The following is a 27,456-nucleotide window of genomic DNA, read 5'->3' as shown; positions in this document are numbered from 1 at the left end:
CCACAGAGGTATCCCTCTATTTAAAAGAGAAAAGATACTTTACCTCACTGGCTAAAAGCAAATTAATGAGAACAGAATCCTATTTTCCTTTGCATTCCAGTACGAATTTGCAGGCACATGCCCATAGGAAAGCTTTTCCACCTGACCTAACTGAATGTTTATGATGTAACACAATGAGCCATGACTCCCAACCAGGGCTTGATGCGCTTCGCATCGTGCGCCAGCTCTCCCTCTGTGATTAGGGGATTTGCAACACTTCCCCAGGTCTCAAGCCTCCCCATGGTTTTCACTGTATGCTTCTGCCCCACTAACATCCATACACCCCTTGCCTTTATCCCAGTCCCTACAACGTCTCTGCTGCTCCAGGGCCCCCTTTACAGGAAAGCTACCATTAAAGCCACCGTTACCAGAGCCTACCTCCCCTTTTCTCTATTTAGTTGCTTAGTACTGTTGATCTGGACAGTCTATTGTTTAAAACACAATATACAACAGCCCTGAGGCATCTTAAGTCCTCCATCAAGTTATGTATAATGGGTTGCCTTGTATGTTCACCAATGTAATTAGTTGACAGTCACATTGTATCAAATGTACTCAGAATAAAAGGTCGGTATAAACTGGGGTGGGAAAATGGTAAGAATTTTCTGCTTTGTAATGTGACTGATGAACAAAAGAGGAAAGTATCAACTTCTTCTCATGGGCAGCTTTTGAGCAGGTCACATGGCAATGGCCCTGAATTAGCACTCTGATTTCTTTTTAATGCCACACAGTGCAGCTACTCAGTGTGGAGCAAAATGTCTTGTTTTCATTTTTGGTGCAATCTGAATGATCCTATTGTCAGGGGCATGCTCAATAACCATTTTCTGTCACCATGAAGGAGAATATTGTATAGGTTGAGATTCATAAAAGGTTATTCTAATTCTGCAGTGACAGAATATACAATTTAAGTTGTAGTCTTAAATTTTAGTTCTATCTCATATTATCCTAGGTTCTGAAAAGCCACGAACTGAAAACAAGGGAGGGAAAGGCACTATTAATGACATCCACAATAGAATGGCCAACGGGAGGAAAAGAGTTAGTGGAATTTGAAGGCTGTTGGGGTGTTTACTTTTATGCATATTCAGATTCAAGTAAAACACATGGCTTGAATTTCCTTTTAAAAAATATGTGTGGGGGCACGTGGGTGGCTCTGGTGGTTAAGCGTCCAACTCTTGATTTTGGCTCAGGTCATGATCATAGGGTCCTGGGATCCAGCCCCACATTGGGCTCTGCACTCAGCAGGGAATGTGTTTCAGGATTCTCACTGTCCCTCTGCTTCTTCCCCCTGCCCATGCGCTCGCTCTCACTCTCTCTTCCTCTCTCTAAAATAAGCAAAGTAAAAAAAAATTCTGGATGTGCATTTCTGGGCAAAGTGTCCAAAGGGAGTATCAGAAAGTATCAAGTGGGTTATTTAAAGAAAGCAACTGTGTCTCCTCCATCCAGTATTTCCAGCCATGCTGGTAATTACTAACACTTTCACAGCCTTGACTGGGGGCCAGGCACTGTCATAAGAACTTTATATGTAGCAACCCATTTGACTCTCAAAGCAGCCACACAGGGTAAGTACTATTGTGCTCACCTCCATTTTACAGGTGAGGAAAATGTGGCACAGAAGTCAAATAATTTGTCAATGACCCCAATAGCTAGGGATTCAAACTCAAGCAGTCTGGACCTCAAAACCCAAGCCCTTCGCTACCATGTTCTGTTGCCTCTGGCATTAAGGAGCAATCACTAACATTTATGGGAAGGGAGGGAGGAGGGAACGGAATATTTTAGCAGGAGGAAAATTAAGAAGACAACCTGGTTGGTCTCATAACATTCTTTGCATTCTAGTAGAGCTCTCTTCCTCCTGGAGCTACTTTCTCAATTTTGGAACATTTTTCTGAATTCTGAGTCCCTCCTGGGTTGTTCCTTAAACCCTGGCTGTGCCCAGCTTTGATTTGCTCCTGCTTGGATGAACCAACTAAAAGGAGACCACAGGGGATCCTGCTTCTGCTAAGTGTTTCTCTCAGTCCCCTTGAGCTCAAATCTCAGTGCAGGTGCTAAGAGCACAGAGTCTTTCAGTAAGATTTCCAATTTATATGTAGAGTGCTTATTCCAGTGCCCAAAGCACTCAGTGGAAATTTGGAAAAAATGTTATTATTATTTAAAATGCCATCACTCCACTCACTGTTCTCTTGTTCTCCTGTTCTCCTGTTAAGAGATAATGCAATGGTGTATGCATGACAGTGGCATCTATGACCATAATTGAACCCTGCAGTGGGCATTTATTTCTCATTCTTCTGGAAAATATTGACAGAGTGCCTACATTTGTTTCACATACTGTGCCAGGTATTGTGATGAACATGACAGACACAGTTCCTATCTTGACAGGGTTGACAGATAATGTAAAGGAGACAGTTAAATCATCAAGTATAATACAATATTATTTGTGCTGTGGTAAAGGAAAATAGACTCCTCTGCGTCAAAGATAAGGGATGCCTAACCAGATACAGTGGGCAAGGAAAGGCTTCCCAGAAAAGGTAATCTCTAGATTGGAACCTGAAGATTTCGTTCATCAAAGCAGGTGGAAGCAAGAGTTCCAGGCAGAGAGAACATCACACACAAAACTGAAGAAGCAAGGACATCACAGCATTTAGAAACTAAAAGAAATCGAGTATAGCTGAGATTAAAAATGCAAAGGGCAGGATGGCAACAGAAGACTCGGGAAGGAAAGAGAGGTCATCTCATAAGGGGCTGAGATTCCTAGTAAGGACTTTGCATTTTCACTCTATAAGCAGTTGGAAGGCAATGAAGAACTTTAAGCAGGAATGACACGGTCAAGCTCACATTTTAGAAATCTCACTTTTTTCTTTCTTTCTTTCTTTTTTTTTTTTTTTTTTNACCACTCCAGAGAGCCCTGCCTCTTCCTTCAGTCTCTTCCTGCCCTCTGCATACAGGGCTGGTTTCAGATTTCACTGGGGATGCTCCCAGGGTTCCCAAGCAACACAAAGCCAAGCTGGTAGCCTGGGCCAGGGTAGCATCAGTGGTGATGGAAACTTAAGAGAGATGAAAAAGAACCAGTAGGATTTGTCATAAGTTGGGAAGAAGGAAGAGTCAGGAATGCCACTGAGATTTCATTTCAACGAAATGAGTGACTGATGATGCCAATTACTGTGAGAAGGTACACATGAAGAGAGGAGGTTTGAGGAATACAGATGATGCGTTCAGTCAGTGGAGTTGAGTACAGTTGAAAGAATCCAAGAATATAAAACTTAAATAGCCAGGAAGGGAACTTCCCCACCCCAAACAATCCTTCTTCCCAGTCCGCAGGACCCACTGCACGTCTTGGCAGGCTCACTGCACCCATGATGTTAGTCTATTTTAATGATTAGAATAGCAAGGGAGGGCACCTGGGTGCCACACTCACTTAAGTGTCCAACTCTTGACTTTGGCTCAGGTCCTACTCCTAGGGTCATGAGATCAAGCCCCACGTTGGGCCCCATGCTCAGCACAGAGTGTGTTTATGACTGTCTCTCCGTCTTCCCCACCACCCCTCCATTCTCTCAAATACATAAATAAGTCTTAAAAAAAAAAAAAAAAGAACAGCAAGGGAATACTAGCTAGTTCTTGAACGACTGGAAAGAAAAATAAGGGTTTCTTTTACTGCCTTCCAAAGCAAATTAAAAGTTAAAAATGGACTTGCCTTCGGTAAACTAGATAAAGGGGATTAAGAGTATACTTATCATGATGATCCTTGAGTAATGTATTGAATTGTTGAATCATTATACTGTCAACTTGAAACTAATATAACACTGTATATTTATTATGCTTCAATAATATAAAAAAATGGACTTGCCATCACTTATAAAGATTTCTTGCCAGAAATACTGAACATGAATCTGATTGAGTCTCTAGAATCTAGAATCAAGATCTAACAAATTTACAAATACAGGGTTCAGGAAAAAATGTTTTAATGAAATCACAAAGATCATAGAGATGGATCAGTAAAAACCAAGATGCTGAATATTGAACATGGCAAACAATTTGGTTTCTTCAAACAAATAAATTGACTTAAAAAAAGGAAGGGAGGGACGGAGGAAGAAAGAGAAAGAGAGGAATAAAGAGAAAGAGGAAAGGAGGGAGGGAAGGAGAGATTAAAAGAGATTTAAGATATATCTTTTGCTACTTTGTTTCATATGGGATAAATCCAATATTTTTTTAAAATTTTGAATGAAAAAAGAATCAGCAAAGATAATGGATAGCTCTTATTTGAATCTTGATTTAATAAGCCAACTTTTAAGAAAATACTGTAACAAAATCAAAGAAGTTTTAACATCAATTAGATATCAGATGATACTAAAGAATTGCTCATTTTATATGTGATAATGGTATTATGTTATATTTTATTTTAATTTGTTTTACTTTAGAAACACACAGTACTATATTTTTGGATGAATGAAATGATTGATGTCTGAAATTTGCTTCAAAATAACGCAGTGCTGACAGAAGGGGAAGTAGGTAGGAATATATATAAAACAAGATTGCTCTTGTAATGTTAATTGTAATTATTGGAACTGGGTGCCTACATTTGGATGCGTTTGAAAATTTCTGTATGAAGTTTTTTTCACTGACTTGCCAAGAAATGCACTATTTGAGGAAAGCTATGGCAAAAAACAAAGAAAAAGAGCAACGCCAGTTATGATGCAGAGACTGAGCATCCACGTCTCCATTTCTGAAGACTTCCTTCTATATGTTGGATGACTGTCTCCTGTGCACAGTCACTCTTCTCCACTCTTCGTGCGTGGAGGGGTTCCAAATGGAGCTGTGTGGCATATTCTCAGCTATTTCCTTTTCTAATTTCTTTGATAAGACCTAAACCTCGTGAGGTTGTCAGGGACATTTGGTCTTCTCTTTCCAATTGTATATATATGTTTTTTAATATATTGAGGCTCATAAGCGCAATCTCAGAGACCTCCCCATTCTGCCCACATACTGACACTTCTCTTGCTGCCAAATTCATTCAGTGATGCCACCGACCTAGGAAGAAAGTACCTGAATCACACAAGGGACTGGGCTCAGGTAACAACATATCTTGTTTGGCATGAAAGTGAAAATACTGTAATAAAAGATTCACTATCATGTTTGTATATTGAACCCAATGCTCAAAGCACAGCACCTAAAGAGATTAAAGTTATATCCATACGCCGGCCCTTTATCTTGAGCATTACCATTTCACATCTGTCTAAGCATGGGTCCAGTTCAACTTCATGATGAAGCCTTATATTTAAATTGTGCTACATTTTAAAATTATATATTAAGAAGCCTTACGTCTTGAGAACACCCTTTTTAGGATTCTAAGTCACCTGATCTACAACTATCAAAAGGTTTCTTATGTACCAAACCACCTGAGAAAAGTACACCATGCCTTGAACGTATTCTAAATATATGGCAGAAGAGCACTTTACTGACAACGGAGAGAAAGAACTAGAAAGCGGAAATGACTAACACAGGACCAAAAAATCTCTAAGGTGGAGAAGACGGAAAAACAACACAGAAAGAGGAGAGGTAGGTGGTGGTAAAGACCAAACCTTCCGCATTTTGACTACATTGCTCTGCTGCTTTATTTTGAACGTACCAACACCATAAAATAGAAGTTGTCATTGGTATCTTCCGAGTAACCAGTAGAAAAATAGCTAGAATCATTTCAGGATGGCTGCCTTTCCAGCTGTTAAGAACATACGCTCTTACTCAAGTTTCTCAAGTCAATGTTGGGTAAGTTATTCACAGCAGCCACAGCTGCATATCTCTTCCCAATACAAGGTCATGCAGTTGAATTCTGAGAACTCATTTCCTGATTGACTTTTCTCCAACACCCCATCTCACTCAACAGCCCTGAAATACTGTGTACCGTGAATATTTTAAAAAGGAAACCTCATTCAAAGTGGAATCCAGATCCCAGAAGGGGAGCTCTCACACCCTACCACTTGTCATCAGTTGCAGACCCAACAGGAAGACATAGACCTTGCAAGTCCATATACCACTCTACTACCCCACAGGAGGAAGAGAAGTTGTCTTCACCCCGCAACAGCCCAGCCAATAAGAGACTGTCATAAGTGAGCCAATGAAAAACCACTATACTACAGACTTCCCGTTTACTCCAATGGGCTCTTTGTTTATAACAGCCCTGCTCAACGCCCCGGGGGGGGGGGGGGGGGGGGGGGGGCTTCCCTCTACAAAAGAGAATTTCTCTCTTTTGTTCTTCGACCTGCCTATGGTTTTGCCTTAGCTTGTTTATCCTGAATTGCAATTTTTTTCTATTCCCAAATAAATCCATTTTTGCTGGTAAAATAACTAGCAGCTTCATTTTTAAGGTTAACAGTACATAAAACAATTTAGAGAGTTTTGTAGAAACAACTTTTAAATTTAAGGAAATGAAGTAAAGAGAAGATTAAAATGCACTGACAAGGAGCAATTTGTTGAAAAGGTGATGAGTCGGTGTCTTCACTGTAATTCACAGAACTCAGAGTGTATGTTTTTGGAGTATGCGTCCTATGAATTAAACTCCCTACTTGTCATGTTATTGCAGGTAAACTCGAGGCAAATTCCTTTGAATTTGAGTGTTTCAGACATTTGTCTGAAGTAATTCACTAATGAGTAGGATTTTAAAAAGGTGTATAGTTCTCTCTAACCAAGAACAATCTTCTCACTCTTGGGCATTGGAAGATGGCTCTAAATAACAGGTTCATTTATCTCGATGCACCTGTGATTTTGTTCCTAAGTGGTATGAATAGCCATTGAAATGAAGAAATGGTGACTTCTCTTTTCCAAATTAGTCATCCCCCATTATGTTTACAGGTGAGTCAAGAAGGCATTCTCTGACGTTTATGATAATGCCTTCGATGTAATGCTGGAAGAGAATAGAGAGGTAATTATTTAGCTAGTGGGGTGCTAGAGAAGAAAAGGTACCTTCTCATTGTTTTAAATTAAAACAAAGGACAAATATAAAATACTTTGTGAAACAATCCTAGCTAGATTTTTTTTAAGCTTTATTTATTTACTTGAGAGAGAGAGAGTGGGGGAAGGGGCAGAGGCAGAGATTATCCAAGCAGACTCCTGCTGAGTGTAGGGCCTGACACAGGGCTCACTCCATCCCATGACCCATGAGATCAGGGCCTGAGCTGAAACCAAGAGTCGAACATTTAATGGACTGAGCCACCGAGGCACCCCTAGATAGTTCTCTCTCTTGCTCGCTTTTTTTTTTTAGATATTTCTTTTCTATGCTCCTACATCAATCATAATTTCCTGGTGGCTGGTAAGTGAATCATAATCCATAGCATCTCACATATCATATTTTGGTAAGCAATGTAGACAAACATTTCTTATTACCCTCTTAAACACATATGAACACCCGCTGACTAACTGTTCACAGCTCTACATTAACTAAACAGCCTACCTAATGTTGACCATTATTCTAGGTCTACATTTAGATTAAATGAGGCAAGAATTTAACCTGTTAATGACTGAAAGGGAGATTTTGGTCTTTCAATTTCCCTTTGGAAAACTTGGAAGAAAATGAGGCAAATGGAAAGAAAGGGTCTCTCCCCATGACTGTCAACCACCCTATGCAATATATTCATTTCTCACTGTTCATTTTTTACTGTGATATGGATCCAGGCAAAATGACTTTGTAATATCCCCACTTATTAGAAGAGTCTGATTGCTTGGAGTTAATTCCGTGGATCTAAGGAGTTTATATAAACAGTACATTTTTTTTCAACCAAAGAGGAAGTTGAGTTTCTGTGTGAAGAGCATCTTTTTTTGTTTGCTGGTTGGCTGGCCGGTTGGTCGTTTTTGTTTGTTTGTTTTTTATTTTGTTTTGTTTTTTAATATAAGGATGTGGAGATGCTCCTGGGGACACGTGCTGCCCCTTCCAATCTCTCAGCTGGTGGTCTGCAAGTGCTCTGCTCGCACAGGGCACACCGGGGCTCCATGCTGGGCAGCGCAAGGCAAGGCTGGGCAGGGCTGGTGCTGGCTGAAGAGCATCTTTGCGGAGTCAACTCCCTGCTTTAGAGCACCGCCCACAGTTTCGGCCCATTAACCTGAGCACAACAGCTTGATGAATTAATGCTTATATAGGCACAGTTGGCAGCTTCTAATTAAATAATTATGGTTAAACGCCTGCACAGAAGCTGTTATGCTCCCTAGAAAGCCAGCTGTCAGTTTCATTGGTCCTAAGACAGAGGAAGAGTTACTACTTAGCTCTGAATGTTAGGTACAAAGGGAAGTGCATGACATACAATACATAGGCTGGCCAATAGGAAGCTGCATTGTGTTTGTGCTAGCCTGTCCATGAGTGATGGGGAGCAAACTACTCCTCAGCGACCTCTCAGCAACCCAACAAAGAAGGAACCAATTATACGATCAGCAGAGCCGAACCTGTTCAGAGCAATATAAAGGGGACACAGTGTTAGATGGATGAGTCTGATGAACACGCAAATGTCACTGAGCTAGCAGGCAAATACATTCCAGGTTCTGGGTCTCATTTACATGAGCAAGTGATAGAAATCTAATGTGGTCCTTTGGGGGGGGATTATGGTTGGTATCTTTTCATTTACTTGCCTAAAGCTTTTTATGCTATTTTAAAATATTAGAAATTGGAGGACAGGGTAAATATCACAAACCTAGATTTGAACTCTTTCTAAGATGCATTTTCCAAAAAGTTAGCTAGTGGGTCAATTCTACAGAATTACAGATCATGTCAGATTCCTTCACAGAAGGCTAAAAGCCAGTCTTATCACTACACCCGAAGAAAGAAAGCAGTATCTGGTGACTAAGCTCCAGCATCCAGGAAGATATAGATTATAGATAAAGGCCATTGATAGGGTTGTTGGACCAAATAATGCTTGTTATTACACATCAATACGTTCCTGAACTGATAGCTGACTTCATTTTTCTCCACAGGCTGTCCTTTCCACACAATCCATGCGTCCTCACTTCTAAAAATCTAATGGGTGATAACCCAGCACAGAACAGCTCAGCTTGACGCTGGCCCCTTTACCACGGTTCCCAGCACCATCTCCACATGAAGAAACACAAAAATCAGTCCCAGAAATTCAGTTGTACCTTTATGTTTAAAAAAAAAAAAACTTAGACATTTTAATCCCCCAAATTTATAGATTTGCCTTAAAATAAGAAGAGAGGAAAACTGAATGCTAACATGTCAATATTTCTTATGGAATTCACTTCGCCCAACTCCTGGGCCCTGTTGAAAATCCACTGTTAAATCAAGCACTAAACTTTACAGACTGATTTATTGTTCTCCCTTCAGAGATCAATGGCTTTTAGTTTGTTTTGAACCATTTCATGAAACAAAGCAATCTGTAGCATACGTCGTCATTTAAGCCAATAGGCTGACCTCTGAGAAATGCTTACTTAAAAAGCCCCTGAACAATTGTTTCCATTCCTTTTCCCCTCTGGTTTCCTTTAATGTCAGTAATTCTATCACCTCAGGTGTCTGAAGATATCTGCTTGTGATTGACAGTCTCTAAGATCTAGTTGCTTTTGGATGGGTCGGAAATGAAGTTCAGTTTAATTAAGTCTGCAGTGCAACTCAAGTGTCAGTACAAAATGCTGAAGAATCAAACAGCAAATCTGTAAAGCCTATAAAAGCAAATTTCAGACGTGGGGGGGGGCGGGGGTCTTTTGTCAGCCTATACTGCCATCTATCTAGCCGAGACCACGTCATTCTGTGCAACAGCCGTCTGTGTTCTCAGAGCCCCTGATGAAAGCAAGCCTCCAGCAACCGACATAACAGATCCCAAAGCCCACATCAAAGAATGGACAACACCACCTCATCCACTCTGAGTCGGCCAACCTCCCAACAGGCAAGTGGACCAACAGCCAAGTTCCAACCTTCACCTTCTCCTCACCGTCTGATATCTGGCAAACAGACATACAAGTCTGCCTCCAATCCCCATATCACCTAAACTAGTATGACTTGCATACGCCTTGGAATATTCTCTGATGTCACTGATAAAACAGATGAAAGTTGCCTTAGATAAGACGTGGGACCTGAATTAGAACCTCTAATACTCTAGCTATACCTCAGGAGTTAAAAAAAATCCCAAATAGTATTCCTTAGACACTGAACATGCAGACCACAAACATCTGTAAGGAGAAAAGATACAAATGAAAAATCAAAAGAACCCTCTGTACTTACGGTAGAAGACATATTCAGTGTAGCTTGACCAGATCTTGTCATCTGTATACTGGTTGACAAAAGATGCTGTCACTGAGGAGTTACAGGCCACCATGTGGAATCCACACTCTGACAACATATCAAAAGCCCTTTCCAGATGCTTGAATTTGAGATAAAATCTGGAGGTGTATCTTTCTGGGGCTCGGTCAGGGTCTCTGCTCTCATTCAAAGTTTCTCCAAAGACCTCTTTTGCCAAGGAAATCCTTCCGCAAACCAAAATCCGGGGAACTCTCCGAAACTTGGCGTCTGCCTGCCCCTCTCTGCCCATGGTACAGGAACCCCTGTAGCCCACGGTAATGAAGCCCCATTTGCGGTCCGAAGGGAGCACTGAGGAAGGAGGGCAGATTCTCGTGTCGCTTCCTTGGGAGACATCTTCAAAGTCACTGTGGCAGAATTCGTCTGGGCTTTGCTTGATTTCATCAGGGGTCAGGAGTTTGACCAAGTCTGGGAGCTGGAAATACTCAGCTTCCCTTTTCAGTCTTCCCCTTTCTGGAAAGTGATCAGGCAGGACCACCTGCCTGTCCCTGAGATAGTCCAGAATATAACGGAACAAGAATCCATCTCTGTCAATGAAAAACCTTCCTTTGGAGTCCTTGGCTAGATCGTTAGCCGTGTCTCTCTTTGGGGAAAACATTTTCCACAGGAGGGAATGAGGGATGCTTATTAATGTGGAATGGCGGGTAAAATAAACTTGACCCCCGACATTCAGCTCCACGACTTCAGGGAAGGAGTTGGGAACTGAAGCCCCCTGTTCTCGAGGATAATAACGACTACAGTTTCCGCTCAAAGCCATTGTCTCTTTCTTCTTGCTCTTCTCCTATTTTGATTCAAAGGTGCAATCCAATGGAGTCACAGCCTTATCCTTTGCATCAAGTTGTCAAAGAGGGAGAAGGATGCTAACTTGTTAAAAATGACCTTCTCTTACCCCGGTTTTTTTCCCCAAGAGCAAAATTTAGAAGAGTCCACAGGTGAAGCGATGCTGCGAAAGTAGTTTAAACCCTGGCTGGTGGTGAGTATTACTTCATAGAATATAATCAACTCATCTCCATCCGATCTGCCCCAAGCTCAGCAGGCAAGGCAGGCCAAGTCCCCAGTTACTCAGAGGTCTGGCTGAAGGAAAAGAGAGAAAATTATTTCCTCAAACCCAGCATGAGTCAGAAAGAGAGACACCACTGGAAAGAGGAGAGGGAGGGAGAGGGAGGGAGGGAGAAAGGGAGGGAAGGAGGGAGGGAAGGAGAGATTATTTTACATAAGCAGCCCTGGAACTACTGATTTCAGCCATTCTTCAACTAAATTGTAGCTCTTCTCAAGCTATTTTGTGTCTACATGTTTATCCATAAGCCTCTGTCTCTAACAATTAGCATTAAAAATATTTCTATTGGTATTTCTGCTTTAAAAAGGAATCTAAGATTTTCAACTTTTAAAAGGGGATATTTTTTTTTTCTCCAAGCTGGACAGGAAAAGCAATAAGTCTCGGAACTTACCTTAGTGAGTGCTGGAGACCCAGTTCCTGTGGAGAAATACCCATTTGCAAAGCAATCAGAATCCACAGCCACAGTCTGGAGCTTGTCAAATCCCAAAGAGGTAAAGGACAGAGGCATCAATGAAAAGTGCCCGAGAGATGTGCTCTTAGAAAATAATAATTTGATATATATATAAACATTTATATAAATGTATATTTGTATGTATGTATATAGGTATGTATTCACTCCCAATCTCAAGTTGAAACAAGTCACAAAAAAGTTAAAGCGTGATGAGAGGTGGTTGGGTTGAAGAAGCAGGGCAGAGAAAAATATCCAACCAAAGCTTCTCCAGTAAAAAAGGGGGGGGTGGGGAATCAAACCTTTAGAAAGAATCCTTAAAACAGAAGAGAGTTGGAAGAGGTACTGGGACTTAGACGCTTTTCAGAAAGCCCAGAAGCAGAAAGAAAGACAGATGTGCCCTGCTGGGGTCCCAGGTAGCCACCCCACCTGCCGGCAAAGGCAAACGCACTCCCATGTTCCCAGGCAGGTGGGAGCCTCTGGGAGCCCGGCCGCCGCAGCGCCCAGGGGCGGCGGGGGGCTCGGGCTCGGGCTTCTCCAGCGGGCGGCGGAGCTGGGTGGTTCCACAGTTCCCAGTGCAGTTCGGATGCTGTTGTTTCAGCAGTGCAGGCAAGATACCATCCAGGGAAATGACTATTACATCATCTTAAAGGAATATGGCTTGGAGAAAGCGGAGGCAGCTCCGAGTCACGTCGTCCTCGGTGACAGGTCGCCAGGACTGCACGGGGACGCCGCGCACCGGCTGTGGCACGCGACTCCCCAGCTCCGGGCTTGGGGCGGGGACGCGGCGCCGCGCAGCCACTTCCCTCCGCGTCCTGCCCGCGAGTCTGGAGTTTGCCAGCGCCTTCGCTTCGCCTTTCTTCCTGCCTTTTACACCTCCACCGCCGCCACCATTCCCCAGAAATAACCCCCCAACCCAGCGGTGACAGAAACACAAGTGATTTTACATTTGAAAAATCTACAAACAAACCCTTTGTACAGGCACTGAATTTCTGCTGACGGGCAAATTTCCCCTCCATATAGGCTTTTTATTTTTTATTTTTTAAAAAGAAGAAAGCACACCGAATGACCCCAATGTTCAAGCTACAAAGTGGCTTTTCCTTAAAAGCAAAGGGGATTAAACCATGTTCTCCTTCAGATGCCCTCTCCCCCCCTGCCCCGCTGCCTTTTTCTCCATCCCTGTGTCACCCCACACCCAGCAAATGAATACATAAATACAGTCTTTCTGGAATTAATGATGCTCTTTCCAAGGAATATATGAGGCACTGGTACCCTCAGAAAGCCCACAGCTAACATCATGAAGTCATTATCTCAGCTTACCTGTAAGAAATTGTTACCTGCAACCTTTTCCTGGGGCTGTCTTTACTGAGCCTCTCTTTGGACATGCCCCAGCCCCCTCCCAACTCATCCCAAGAGGACTCTGGTGGAAGACACGACCAGCTGAGAGACATTTTACTCCTGTCCCAGAGGGCTTCCTTAAGTGCATCATTAGAGTTTCAGGAAGGCATTACCAGGGCAACCTAATCCACTAACAAAGTGCTTCCAGTTGATCCTGCCAGTCAATAATGGCCCAGCCAACAGCTTACAGTAAGTGGACCATTTCTCCTTTAAAATGCCAGCGTCTTAGGACTCACCCTTCTAATCAGAATATAGTATTTCATCTTTGAATAATACATGTGAGGCACACTCCATCCCAAATAATTGCTATTTTAAAAAATAGTGAAAGCCGAAAATGGAGATGAAAGTATGAATTAGATACATTTTAAGGGATCATGTGTTTATTGTCAACTCCTGCCTCAAGAATAAGCTTTAAGATAGGCTCAGCAGCAGGATAAATTAATTTCTAGTTTAACAATCTTTTCTCTCAATAAGTATCAGGTTACTGAACACATACGGCGTATCAGCTAGCACTCCAACACCTGATTATATTTGACTTTGTTTCTTTAACTAATGTATTAACCTGTTCTGGCCTCAATCATTGGGATTTTAATGCTGGACCAATCAAGGGACGGTTTATTATTTGGTGCACATATATCGCCATCTAGTGTTCATACGCTATCAGTGCAGATCTGTAACTGACCACTTACCCCAGGCAGAAGTTAGATATTTCCTATTTTTTAAAGTTTTTATATTGGTTTAAGTATGACCAGACACACACTGTTCACCATGATAACAAATAAAATTTTAGTTGCCACAGGACAAAGGAAAAAATAAGTCTGAGTCCATGCCTAGTAAGTACTGGACTTAGTTGTAGTTAAAAATAAGCAAATGTTTTATTTTATTTTTAACAGAATGGGCCAGTACACCACGACAATAGCGTTGGAAATTGGGTATTAAAATATTCTTGGGGGGGGGTGCGTGGGTGGCACAGCGGTTAAGTGTCTGCCTTCCAGCTCAGGGCGTGATCCCGGAGTTCTGGGATCGAGCCCCACATCAGGCTCCTCCGCTATGAGCCTGCTTCTTCCTCTCTCACTCCCCCTGCTTGTGTTCCCTCTCTTGCTGGCTGTCTCTATCTCTGTCAAATAAATAAATAAANGGAAGTAGGGATTGGGGATAAGAAAACCCATAGGCTTTTAAAGCTCAAAGGAACTTGAGAAATGGAAATTACCATCTCACCTTAGAGATATAGAAACTGAGGACCAGAGAGGGAAAGAACTTCCACAAGGTCACACAGCTGTGGAGTAGCAGGATGGGGTTTAGATCACTGCCTACTCAGTACGATCAATGTCCTTTTTTGAACTGCATGTATTCTAGAATAGGGATGGAGAGGAGGCAAATAAAGAAAACAAGAATTTCAAGACTACACATTTGAGAGAAACCCAGCAAGTCATTTTAAAGAGTTTTCAAAACTAAGTTAAATTCAAGTCTAAAAGATTTTATAATTTAAATAAGAGGATTCTGAATTTCAAAAATGAGTTCTATCTGTTCATTGTTCTGGGTTTCAAAAGTTAGGCTACTTTTTTTTTTTTTAAGATTTATTTATTTTAGAGAGAGAGCGAGCGAGCTTGTGTGCATGAAGGAGTGTTGTGGGAGGGGCGCAGGGAGAGAATCTTCAAGCAGACTCCCCACTAAGCCACTGAGCCTGGAGTCCAGAGCCCAAGGTGGGGCCCAGTCTCAAGACCCTGAAATCATGACCTGACTAAAATCAAGAGTTGGGCGTTTAACCTACTTAACACCCAGGCGCCCCATAGGCATATTTACTTTTTAATCTCCGGAAATCAAGAGTGCATTCGCCTCTGTCTCACCTTTTGAGAGGTCAGGAGTTTGGTTCAAGATTGACCTGAAGCCTATTCAAGTTGGGGTCTACCGGCCTGGGTTGCCATTCTCTGATGCACACATTTTCTTGTTCCTTTAGTATGGGGGATGCAAACACAGGAGAAGTGAGATTAAAGAGGTAACAGGCTTGAAGGAAACAAAGCAATACACCATAGAGAGAGATTTAAATAGTGCTAGAGTAAGCACATGTGTCTCAAGGAGGTTGTCAGTAAGCCCAGCTGCTTGGTGCCTTAACAAGAGGCAAGAAGCCAAGTCTAGGCTGTAAGCGTATTCCTGTCCTCCGTGTCAGCAGATAACACAGCTAGTGTTATTGTTCTGTTCTGGCAGCTCTCTGCCGAAACATTGTGGGATGCTATGCTTGGCCCAAAGGCTGAACATACAGCAACAGATTTCTCTTAGGGGAAGAGAAAGGAAGAATGTTTCATTCTGTTCTTCGTAATATGCAAGACTATAGCACATTTGGATACACCATGGGTAGATTGTGGAGTTGATAAAATGTGTTTTAGCCTCTGTTTCCTGTTCCCTACTTTCACACGCCCCCATAGCTGAATGCTGAACAGTATATTCTCAAAAGGACAATCATAATTTTGGAATAATGTGTTCACTTCACACATCCTTACCTTCTAACACATCCTTAAGTTTCCTCTCCCCTGGAGCAGAGATAGCTTTTATGCTGACTCGTTGTTATCAGGGAGGGAATGATCATAAATGTAGTCTAAAATGCCATATACTCATCCTGTCACATGCCCCAAGGACTCCTGCATCATCACCGTCATCGTAATAGCTGCCGTTGGTGAAGGGGCAGCCATCAAGAACTCAAAACAGTCACCATCCCTCCTCCAGCTCTGCCTGATGGCTGTGTGACATCCAACGAGAGGCTAGCCATCTCTGAGCCAGGGTAAAATGAAGATAAGAAGAAGACCTGCCTCCCAGGTGTGTTGTGCAGATTCAATACTATGATGCGTATAAGACCCCGGGCGCACTGTCTGGCCCTAGGTGTGTGCTCACGAGATACCAGCAGTCTCCATGACGGCGGCAGAAGTAACTGCATTTGTCACTGGTAGACCAAAGTGGAGGCATAAAGAAGTTATAAAAGATGCTCAAAGACTGAAATTCACTTCTACTTCCAAAATCCTCGCTCTTCTCACTATACAGGTGTAGGTGAAGATCATTGCTTGTTGTAAGCATATGTATTCATAATGCGAGGATATCAGGATTTGCTGGGGCTGAGGGGGTAGCAGAATGGGAACTGAAAACAGACCCACAGTGATTAGAAATGAAAATGCCACTATCTTCCGCCTTACCAGTTTCCCTTCTCAGCACCCTTTCATTCATGCCATATGGATTTATTAAGAACCTCTGTGTGTCCAGCACAGTGCCAGGTACTTAAGATACAAAGCTGAATCCGATACAGTCTCTGAACACTACCACATACAAACACACACACTCAAAATCGTACCAATGGAAGGCAAAGATGAAAATGTTCCAGATTCACGAGCGCTGCCTCTTAGTTGCAGACAGGTGCCTGCAGCTGTATTCAGCTTTGGGTCTCACATAGTCCACATATGTTTTGGACAAACCACTTAACCTCAGGGTGGCCTTTGCTTTCAGATCTATAAAATGAACCTGTCTCCCTTTATAGAGATACCGTGACTGATGGCAAAATAAAGATAAAATACAGCTGCCAAGTCATCAGAGACCTACCAGGCAGTAATTTGCTGTGTAAGAAACAGAGCAAGAAGGCAGCAAACAGCGATCTTGTTAACATAATGCCTTGCAAGAAAGAATTTGGATTAGGTCTGCATAATCTTCAAGTTGGAAGGGGAGACCCTTTGTGGTTACCCACTGCAGCCTCAGCTCCAACTCCAAGTTTTACAAAATAGCAAACATTCAGTCTAGTCATTTCTCTTGGTCTCTCCTCAAAATACGCTTGAACTATACTCTCTACATAAAGCACGTATAATAGCTAAAGCTGTTCATATCACCATCATGCCTCTAAATGGAAGTCTTTAGGATAAAGTTCTTCCAAGGGAACCGTTCATTTTAAGATCTGAGCTTTCTGAACAGAAAGTACTGCTATTCAAGGATGAGGCGGCATTATTATTGACTATATTAGCAGGGGCTACGGGTTTTTATGCGAGCACGTGACGGTGGAAAGAGGGTACACATTTCTGTAGTAGGTGTGGATGCATGGTCACCTTTTAGGTTTCCCTTCAAAACAGGATTATTTTTATTTTATTTACTTATTTTTAGAGGAGGGAGGAGAGGGGCAGCAGGAGAGGGAGGGAGAGAGAATTGTAACACAGACTCCACGCCCTGCACGGAGCCCAAAGCTGGGCTCGGTCTCACAATCCTGAGATCATGACCTGAGACGAAATCAAGAGTGGGATGTTTGACCAACTGAGTCACCCAGACCCCCTGGGTTTCCCTTCAAAACCGGGCAGTTTTTCTGGAGCACATGGTCAAAGTTAGAAGTGCATAATTTGGCCACGAAGTTGTATAAAGCCAACCCACACACATATATACTTAGAAACTGTGATCTCAGCAGTGTGGAATACACACTGGGTGGGAAGTGAGGGGAAAAATTGAATATAGCTGCCCAACTATCCAGCAACTGATTCCAGCAAATACACAAGCAGTATTTTAGAAATAGCTATAAAAAAACAAGTCTACTCTTGCCTCTCCCTACAGTCCTTTCCCTAGAAGTCTCCTTACCCATGTAGTATTTGCTGTATGATGCGTGTTACATGTGTTGTATTACACATGTTGGTTTAGTCTTTATTATGTTTGCTTAATGTTATGCAATACATCTCTTGGTAAGGGAGTAGTATAATTTGTAGGCCAGTAATTGTCAACTTTTTATCTCCTACCTAGGAAACACATTTTTCAAATGACATCTTTATCATTATTCCAGAATATGCAACAGATGCAAGTAGTATCAGAACAGAACAAACTTAGGTCTCAAGTTCAAAAACATTAATTAAAAAAAAAAGTGGTCAGAAATTGCAATAGTATGTCACTGGTCTCTAGAATGCATTTTTATTTTTTCCTGAATAGTTTTATACATGCATAATGGAATTTATTAAACAGCCTCCAACAACTTGCAGGGAGTAGAGTTTGAAAATCCCAGTTAGAGCGGAAAGGAGCAGGTGTTAGAATCAGGCAGATTCAGGTCTGAAAGAGGTACGGTACCAGCTCTAGGGCTCTAGGATCCGGAGCTAATCACTGTACCTCTCCCCAGGATGTTCTCCTTGTGTATGTATTAGAAATAAAAATATCTACTCTGCAGGATTGATGTAAGGATTAGAGATAATGTTCTGAAAGTGCTTGGAATACGGCAAATGTTCAATAAGTAATGGGCAATGTGATTCTATTTATGCTTGGTTCGATCACCTCCTGTGCCCCTCTTCCCTCCCCTCCCTGCGCCTACGCCCCGGGTCTGTGTGGATGAGTGGATGGACGTGGTACCACATTACTCATTCATGCTGGTGATGTGACTGTTCCCTTTTCTGAAAGTCTGCTGCTTCCTTCAAGCAGGAGAAGAGACGAAAGAAAAGGGATACTGGAACTTGAAGCACATTTGTCCTTGGAGATGGACAATTAGTTGATTTAAAAACATACTCTCCGGCCTTAGTAAGTAGCTATACCNCAAAAAACAGCCTTTCTGAACTCACTCCAGCAAATGGCTCATGTGTGTACCCAATTGGAGTCAAACTGGAATGAAAAAAAGAGAGACATTAAAAGGAACACTCCAGCAAGAGATGACAAAGTTTCCAGTTTCAAAATTTCATTGATGCCACTTCCTTAAAATATCCATGTCAGTGCCTGGGGCCAAATAAATTAGTACAATTATCAAATGAAACCGATCCTGACTGCCAGACATTTTCACATACATTATCTCTTTCAGTTCCTACAGTAATTTTCAACTGTTGGCATTGTGGGGAGAATAAAAGAGCCTCCAAAAGGTTGGGTTATTGGCCACAGGTCACACCAAGCCTGTCAGATCCCAAAGCCCCCTTTTAAGTATACCAATCTTACTCAGCCATATCGTTCCTTTTATTAAATACCCTCAGTCTATGCCCGATATTTGCTTTCAGCATCACACGGCACAACAATGCATTCCTAGGATGGATCACCACTATATTCTAATTCCTGTTCTGTGTCCGGCAGAGTAAGCACTCTGTAAGTATTTGTTCAAGGACTATTAGAATTAAGAAGTGAATGAATGAGGGGCGCCTGGGTGGCACAGCGGTTGAGCGTCTGCCTTCGGCTCAGGGCGTGATCCCGGCGTTATGGGATCGAGCCCCACATCAGGCTCCTCCGCCATGAGCCTGCTTCTTCCTCTCCCACTCCCCCTGATTGTGTTCCCTCTCTCACTGGCTGTCTCTATCTCTGTCAAATAAATAAATAAAATCTTTAAAAAAAAAAGAAGTGAATGAATGAATGAATTCATAAATAATGAATGAATGAACGAGCTACCATCTAGGACAACGGTATCCAGAAATTTTGGCTGGATACAGCAAGAGTCTGATCTAATGTGGCCTCTCCAATTTTCTTTACTCCTGAAATGTTGGTTCCAAATAGAAGAATGATTTCAGAGATGAAAAGTAAAAAGTTTGCGTCTCAGCATCAGAGAATTAGCCCTTCATGAGTCCAAAAGGATGAGTAATATAAATTTATATGTTTATGTTCCAGAATTTAGAAGCTTTTAGAAATAAGAAACTGCTTTTGGGATAAGACTCTCCCTCAGAACAATAAAAAAATTTAAGTGCCTCAATGCCGGAAAAAAATGCGATTTACTTCAGAAAATAACTTGAAAAGATACCAGGCAATTCTAATCCAGCCACTTTATGTGTCCGTCATTCTGTATCCTTCCAAAAATGTGAGTGGTGGGGGGTGTGGGGTTAGAAGGCCTAGTAATGATTGACCTATACAGACACATACACCGGGCACTAGATTTTAGGGGCTACAGCACACAATTCAAATGTGAGCTGGGAAACATCACGCTTTGCTGTACAATGCAAATTTGCACTGCTTCTGCCAAAGAAATTGTATGTTACCTTTATAGACCTGATCTGAGCCTCAAGCCATCTCACAATTACCCTAGGGTCTCTTGAAATGACAGGCTGGTTTGCAGTGTGTGGTTCCAATGGCTGCCAGAGGATATCAAGCAATTGTCTGAAATGGAGCCAGTGTCGTACATCTTCCTGACATATCTGGTTGCCATTCATCAGGAAAAAGAATGCCGATGAACAAATGGAGTGACACAGAAAAAGATTTATGTATCTGATAGAAACTGGATTCCACCTGTTGTCTCTAGACCAGCCCCCTGAATTTTTCACATACTTAAATGAGATTTTAAAAGTAGTTATGTTGTTGAAGTGCCATCATACTGGACACAGAGGCTAAGATTACCCCAAAATGGGATATTGGATAAAATCATAAATTAAAGTGAAAAAATTATATGAAAGGGCTAGGGATGAAGAAGTGATATATTTCTTATCTGCACCAAAGAGAGAAAGCAAATGCACTCCTTACATTGCCATTTTGCCCATGGATATTTATGCCTATAAGTGCAAAGAAAGAAAGTAATTGCCCAATGAAAGTAACCAATAGAGGCTAGGTTGAGAACATCAGTGCCTCGCAATAATAACTCCCTCCTTCCAGAAAAGTTCACCTGCAGAGCCACTGCCTAATCAGAGCCAACGCAGAGTCCTTCCCCAGACACCCAATTAGTCACAACAACTGAGGTTGAGGGAACCCAACAAAAGTAGCTTTCAGCTCCTTTCAAATCCCTCTCCTGCTTCATGTCTTTAATCTTCATTCATTTACTCAAATATTTACATATCTATTTGCACAAAGAACTACGTGAGACCCGGTAGGAGATGCAAAGATTAATCAGACACCAGTCTCGCCCTCAGCAAGCTGATAATCCAGTGGGGCCAAAGAAAGGAAAGCACTGTACCTCCAACATGGAGGCTGTTTATGGCAGTGTGGACCAAGTAGTGATTGCTGGGGAAAGAACCAGAAGGAGTTCCATGAGAGAGGCACGGTGCAAACCAGAACAGAGACATTTTGTGAAACTCTAAAGAACACATGCGTAGCACAAAGTACCCATGTATAAATTATAGATGGACCAAATAAAGTGCCACCTTGCATCACTACACACTTACAGGCACTCATTTAGAATGCATTTAGAACTGCCCCAAACTGGGCTGATTCATTAGAGTCCTGATGGTCTCAGAAATATTTTATATGTGGATATAAAAGTAAGCCTATTACAGCACTAGTCCCTACAGCTAATTTATATTTGGTTCTCAGCCAACAAAGACAATAGCGATTTGAGGGACCCATCCCAATTATTTATTTACTCCACCAGCTCCCTCTTTCTGGCATTACTTTTGGGCCACTGGGCCAGTGGTTCAAGATGGCTGACAAAAGGTGTATAAGAGATGGTGCTAAGGATTTTACAAGAGATCAAGGAGGAACCTGGATGGCAGCAAGCAGGCTTCACTGCAACAGCCCCAAATGCCTCCAAGGGGATAGTCTAAGAAACCCAGAGCAGCAGACAGATGTTGCCTGGCAGAAATCCTTGGACATTCTTCAGGAAAGCACGAGCCTTACCGTCGCCTGGTAAGATTGGCCAACAACAGTATTGAGGATAAAAAGAAGAAACGTTAGGCCAGAGGCGTATCACAACTTCAGGAGACTAGAAGAGCAGTTGGCAAAGTGTGACAGCAGCTGCCCATCTCCGCAGAATCATGCTGCAGTAGTCACGGAGGGCACCCACCGAACTAACGGAACCATTTCCAGGAGCAGGCTCCCACAATCAACGGGATGTGCCTGTAGTTAAAACTGGGGGATGGTGGGGGAGGAGGATCCAAGGCACTATTTCTATTTCAGATACCCCACGAGCCCTGTAATTAAAGATATCCTGAGGGCTTGGGAAAGTAGACTGTCTGTAAGCAATAGCAGTTCTTTAAGGCAATTGTGTAACACACAGGAGATCTAAGAAAAGAATAAGAGTTACTTTTGTTTAGCACAAAAGGACAACCTCAGAGTAATTTTGGTTAACTTTCTTACCGAAAAAAAAAAAAGTTCGCCTGATTTATTAACCTAATATTCACAACTTTGGGATGGAAAGGGAAAGAAACTTACAAAGAAATAATGGAATAAAATTTAAGGGCTAAAAACAGTTATTTCCTATGCAGGGAGGCATTAGTGGTTCCAAGTGTGGGCTTTGGGGTTGGGCCGTTCTGAAGCCAAATTCCAGCTCCATCGTTTACCATTTGGGAAAATTACATTACACCTCTAGTCACAGTTTTCTCATCTGCAAAATGTGTCCTAATTATCATTCCTTATTAGAGATTTTGTGAGGACTAAATAGGAGAAGGCATATGGAGTGCTTAGTTCATCACCAAGCCCATACTGAGCGCTCAAGAAATGTGGCTTTTCTTCACCCTTTCCCCCCAAATTATTTTAGATTAATCATTGCCTAGACCAGAGGGTGGAGGTACAACATTAAGCTTACCCAGTTCTCTCTCCGGACCCCTCTCGGATTTGAAGGGAAGGAGGCAGAGCAGTCACACGGATGGCTTCAGGGTGCACAGCTTCTGAGAGCTATTTTGGGCAGGTCAGAGGCCACCATTCGGCAGTGCTGTCATGCTCTTTGTCTGAAGAGCACAGTCTCTCTCTACTTGCCAAATTGTTAGTGTCTCCAACCCTGGGCCCACGAAACTCCAGCCCTTGCTCCTCATTTGTTAGATGTCACCTGTGCCAGCATGGTTTCTGGTACACAAGGATGTTTGGACAAAAATCTGCATGTATTTAAAGCTCTTTTCCTCCCAGCTGCTTTGCCCCGTTGGCAAAATTCAGTCTCAGTGGACTATCATCACAACGCAAATGGCTCCAAGATCTAAATGTTTAGCTTTGGCCTCCTTTCAATTTCTACATACCTACTGGGCTTTTTCCGCATAGACCCACCACATCTCACACTCAAGGCCAAAGCCAAATATCTGTTTGCCACTCCCATCCATTATATTCCACCAAGTTCTCTCTGAGTAAATGGCATCAGTGGCCTTTCTCTACTAACCAAGTGAAAACCCATTACCTCTCCTCCCCTTTCCATTGGCTCCTGATATCCAATAATCAAGCCGATCCACTTTATCTCTTCTATAATTCTTTCAGGCATCTCTTCTCTTCCAGTTCCTCTTGTCCTGCCCTTCCTCTTTACCTTTTACCCAGATTCATATATCCAACAAAAAATGACCGAACATTCACCGTGAACCAGGTGCAGCAAACTCTTTGTGTCGGAGTCCCAAGGATGAACAACGTAGACTGGGTCCTTGCCCTCACAGAACTTTCATTCTAGGCAAGGAATGTAGACCTTGAACAAGTAAACAAATAAATGAGCAAGATAATCTCAAATAGTGATATGGGTTATAAATTAAATAGAACCAGGTGATTCGAAAAGAATCTCTCGGACTAGGAAGGGGGAGACAGAAGAGGATGAGGTATTATAAGTTGGGACTCGTTGAGGAAGTGATATTTGAGCTGAGGCACGGAGACAGCCCATAAAATTCTGGGAACAGCATGCTCTAGACAGAAGGAATGGCATGAACAAAGGCTCACATGTCTGAGGTCAGACTAAGCTTAGGGCTTGTTCAGGGAACCAACAAAGCCAGCAAGTTAGGGCCAGTCAGCAGAAATGAGAGTGTAGGTCTGAGAAGCAGACAAGAGTCAAACTGTGCTGGGCCTCACGCACCACAGTAGGAGCATAAATTTCATTCTAAGTATGATGGCAAGTCACTTGCTTTTTAATAAATAGGATTCACATTTCATTTCATATTATTATTTAAAGTGTACAATCTCTTTTTTAAAAAAATTCAATTAATTAACATATAGTGTATTATTAGTCTCAGAGGTGAGTTCAGTGATTCATCAGTCTTATTAACACCCAGTGCTCATTCCATCACATGCCCTCCTTAATGCCAGTCACCCAGTTACCCCATCCCCACCACCCACCACCCCTCCAGCAACCCTGTTTGTTCCCTATGCTTAAGAGTCTCTTATGGTTTGTCTCCCTCTCTGATTATGTTTTGTAACAAGTCACTTGTTTTTTTAAAGTTGTCTTTGGCTTGCTGTGGGGATAACAGATTATATAGGGGAGCAAGATGCGTTGTCTGGCAATGAGTTAGGAAAGCAGTACAGGGATCCAAGTGACAGATGCTGGCGGCTGGACTAGGTTTGAAAGAGGATAAATGAGGAGAAACTGGTAAGGATTTTCCTTGTGTGGTGCAGATACTGGTGACAGAATTACTGTACAGCTCTGCTAATGTTCTCCTTCTTTCCAAGCTTTTTCATCTCGGTTCATTCAACACAAAGCTGGGAGTGACATCCTTCCAAAGATGCCATCATTTGTCCACATAGCTTAATTGGCTCCCCATTGTTTTTAGAATAAAGTCCAAAGTTCTGGGTGTAGATTCAAAGCCCTATGCTATCTGGTCTCAACTGCTTTCGAGATACGTAAAGGGGCTTGCAAGGAAAGGAGACAAGAGTTACATAGCAGTTCAAAAGTTCTGAGTCAAGTCATTTCAGAAACAGTGCTTCACAGAGCAAGTGGCGCTGGCCTTCAGTCTGTAAGGAGCCAGCATTCATGGCTCTTTAACTGCTCTTTGTCTGAGAGACAAAGTGAAAGTGGCGAAGTACATCGACCAGTGGTGACGCTCTAACTTCCATGGGAAGAAATAGCGAAGTTATAAGAACAAGAAAAGATTAAGGAAGCCCTTAGAGTACAAATAAATAAAGGAATGTATTTTTTCTTATGATTCTTGACTTCATTCATTCCCCTGAAATGTAACATCCAATTATAATGCAGCTGAACTAAGACTTTCCAACAAAATTTAGTGGTCAAGTGAACTATCAAAAGAGAAATCTTGATAGAATAAAATCATGGCTCATGTTGAATCTATGAGTTCCTCTCCTTTCTGCCTGAAGCAAGCATTTCTCGGAAATTGAAAATTCACATCAGGATCCTAAAACCAGCCTGCAGAAGTCGCCGGTACTAACAATGCAGAGGAACAGAAGGGGGCAGTGTTACCACAGACTCTCGCAGGGACCTGTGGCGTTGAGAAACTGCATATTGTCCTGAGTGACCCTGCTGACTTTCCTGCCATCTCAGAGTGAATCTCAGTGTCAATTGCTTGTTTCTTTCCACTTGCTAAGTCTCCAGCCCGGAAACAAAGTTAGCAATGAGGTTACCCCCTCGGTCTACCACCCTGCTGTGTCCCGCCAAGCCTGGTGAGAAAGTGAACACTTCCGCCCGGGGTGTCAAGAAATACAAGCCCAGCTCTATGTGTACATTAGTTATTGCTTTGCCTTTTACAGAACAGATGGTGAAAAAATTCACCTGTACTGACCATATGAAAAAAAACACTTTATATTTAAAATGTTATCGGGGTGCCTGAGTGTCTCAGTCGGTTAAGCGTCTGCCTCCAGCTCAGGTCATGATTTCGAGGTCCTAGGATCAAACCCAGCCTCCGGCTCCCGCTCAGTAGGAAGCCTGCTTCTTCCTCTCCCTCTGCCCAACCTGGCTTGTGCTCTCTCTCCCTGTCTCAAATAAATAAAACCTTTAAAAATAAATAAATAAAATGTTATCATCAGAGAGGCCCTAAGGATTTTTTTTTCTAACTGCTAGGAAAATGGCTATATTCAGCTATACACCAGAGCCTTACTCAGAAACGTTCACTGAATACCTGGTTCATGCAGAAAACAGGAAGAAAAGAGTCCCTGCCCTCAAGACAATTTAGCAGACAAGTCTGGAGATAACTCTGTGTGGGAAAAGGCTGGCAAGCACCCCCAAATGACAGGTAAAAATTCTTGAAGGAATCTGAGGAAGAACTCAGCTGGCTGTCTCCAGAGTGTAAGGTAGGAGAATGGGAGAGAAGTTAGAGGAAATATCCTGGCTAGACAGCACTGTAATTGCACCTCGAAGGACTGTGGAATCTAGAAAAAAAGGTACTGTGCAGAAGGAAAAGAACCAGTTGAAGGAGTACATGCATGCGTGGGTGTGTGTGTGTCTGTGTGTGTGTGTGCAAGCGTGTGTGCAAGCAGGAGTATGGAGCTGGGAAAGAACAGGGCATGATCCAGTTTGGCGAGAACAGAAGGCCCCTGTGGAGGAAGAGTGGGAGAGTTGCTGAGGAGTTGGGACTCAGATCTCTCAGCAGTGAGTAGTCACTGAGAGTTTCTGAGCAGACAAGACAGGAACAAGTTTCTCAACAACAACCACTCCCACCAGGCGATAGAGGGCTCGCCCACCCTCATCCTGCTGTCTCCCTTCTCACCTCTCAGAGGGGGCCCCCATGGCTCAGCGATTTCCCTCAACAGCCCCACTGAAGTGTGTGGCTTTGACATCAAAGTTCTAAACATTTCCGTTTTTGCAACACTTTTGGAAAATATTTTTCCCTCCCCACCCCAATCATGGAGGAAAGAACAATGAGGGTAAACGCTGCTCTATGACGATTTGGCAGAGTGAGGGAATGCACACATTCAGTGCGTGACATTGTGGGATGATCAGCGAGGCTCACCTAAAGCAGAGGGTGAGGATGCTTCAAGGGCGCTGTGGTGCCTGTAAGTCCATTCATTCGTTCATTCATTCATTCAACAAATATCTGTTGAGCATATTCCATGTGCCAGGCAGGCATTGCTCTAGGCATTAGGGATACAACAGTGAACCCAAAATAGCCAAAGCTCCTCCTTCATGGAGTTTGCATTCTAGACAATAATCAAATAAACGTATCAGGTGTCAGACGATAAGTACAATGTGAAAAAGTGGGGCAAGGAGGGCATCAATTACTATGTTGTGGGGGAGGGGCGTCAGGAGCAAAGAGGGCAGAGGTGACAAGGATAGCAGTGGGAGAAACATGCGCTCTTTAGTAGTTTAAGCCTAAAAGGCTCCTTCCTGGCAGGTGAACTCTAGTAAGTAATGATATTCAACTATCAATACTAATGGTAATAGATTAATAGTAATGTCTATTATTATATCTATAGAGACTTCACTGTACTAAGCATTATTTCATTTATTCTTCACAATAACCAATAAATATCATTAGTGTGATACTTTTAGGTGCAAAGGAAATTGAGGGAAAGAAAGGAAAGAAGGGGGCGCCCTGGGTGGCACAGTGGTTAAGCGTCTGCCTTCGGCTCAGGGCGTGATCCCGGCGTTATGGGATTGAGAGGCCCACATCAGTCTCCTCCGCTGTGAGCCTGCTTCTTCCTCTCCCACTCCCCCACTTGTGTTCCCTCTCTTGCTGGCTATCTCTATCTCTGTCAAATAAATAAATAAAATCTTTAAAAAAAAAAAAA

The 27,456-nt window shown here is 42.6% G+C and overlaps 1 protein-coding gene across 5 annotated transcripts in view; it reads right to left on the bottom strand.

The window, feature by feature from the left end:
• Positions 1-27,456, bottom strand: part of KCTD16 (potassium channel tetramerization domain containing 16) — a 284,019-nt gene that overhangs the window by 235,880 nt on the left and 20,683 nt on the right. Inside the window, exons 1-3 of one of the 5 annotated variants that reach the window (XM_034656208.1) lie at positions 12,247-12,603; positions 11,761-11,786; positions 10,238-11,386 (exon numbers count right to left, since the gene is read on the bottom strand). In XM_034656208.1, the coding sequence (XP_034512099.1) occupies positions 10,238-11,069 (832 nt within the window). In that variant the 5' untranslated portion in view covers positions 11,070-11,386; positions 11,761-11,786; positions 12,247-12,603. Of the gene's footprint in view, positions 1-10,237; positions 11,387-11,760; positions 11,899-12,246; positions 12,604-15,062; positions 15,089-27,456 lie in introns of those variants that run through there. The other 4 variants (XM_019795133.2, XM_011219600.3, XM_019795136.2 and 1 more) reach the window with 4 other exon arrangements.

The sequence above is a fragment of the Ailuropoda melanoleuca genome, chromosome 3 (genome assembly GCF_002007445.2).
Source record: "Ailuropoda melanoleuca isolate Jingjing chromosome 3, ASM200744v2, whole genome shotgun sequence".
Classification (NCBI taxonomy): domain Eukaryota; kingdom Metazoa; phylum Chordata; class Mammalia; order Carnivora; family Ursidae; genus Ailuropoda; species Ailuropoda melanoleuca.
Note: the sequence above shows the minus strand (reverse complement) of the source record. Positions and strands in the feature narration are given on the sequence as shown.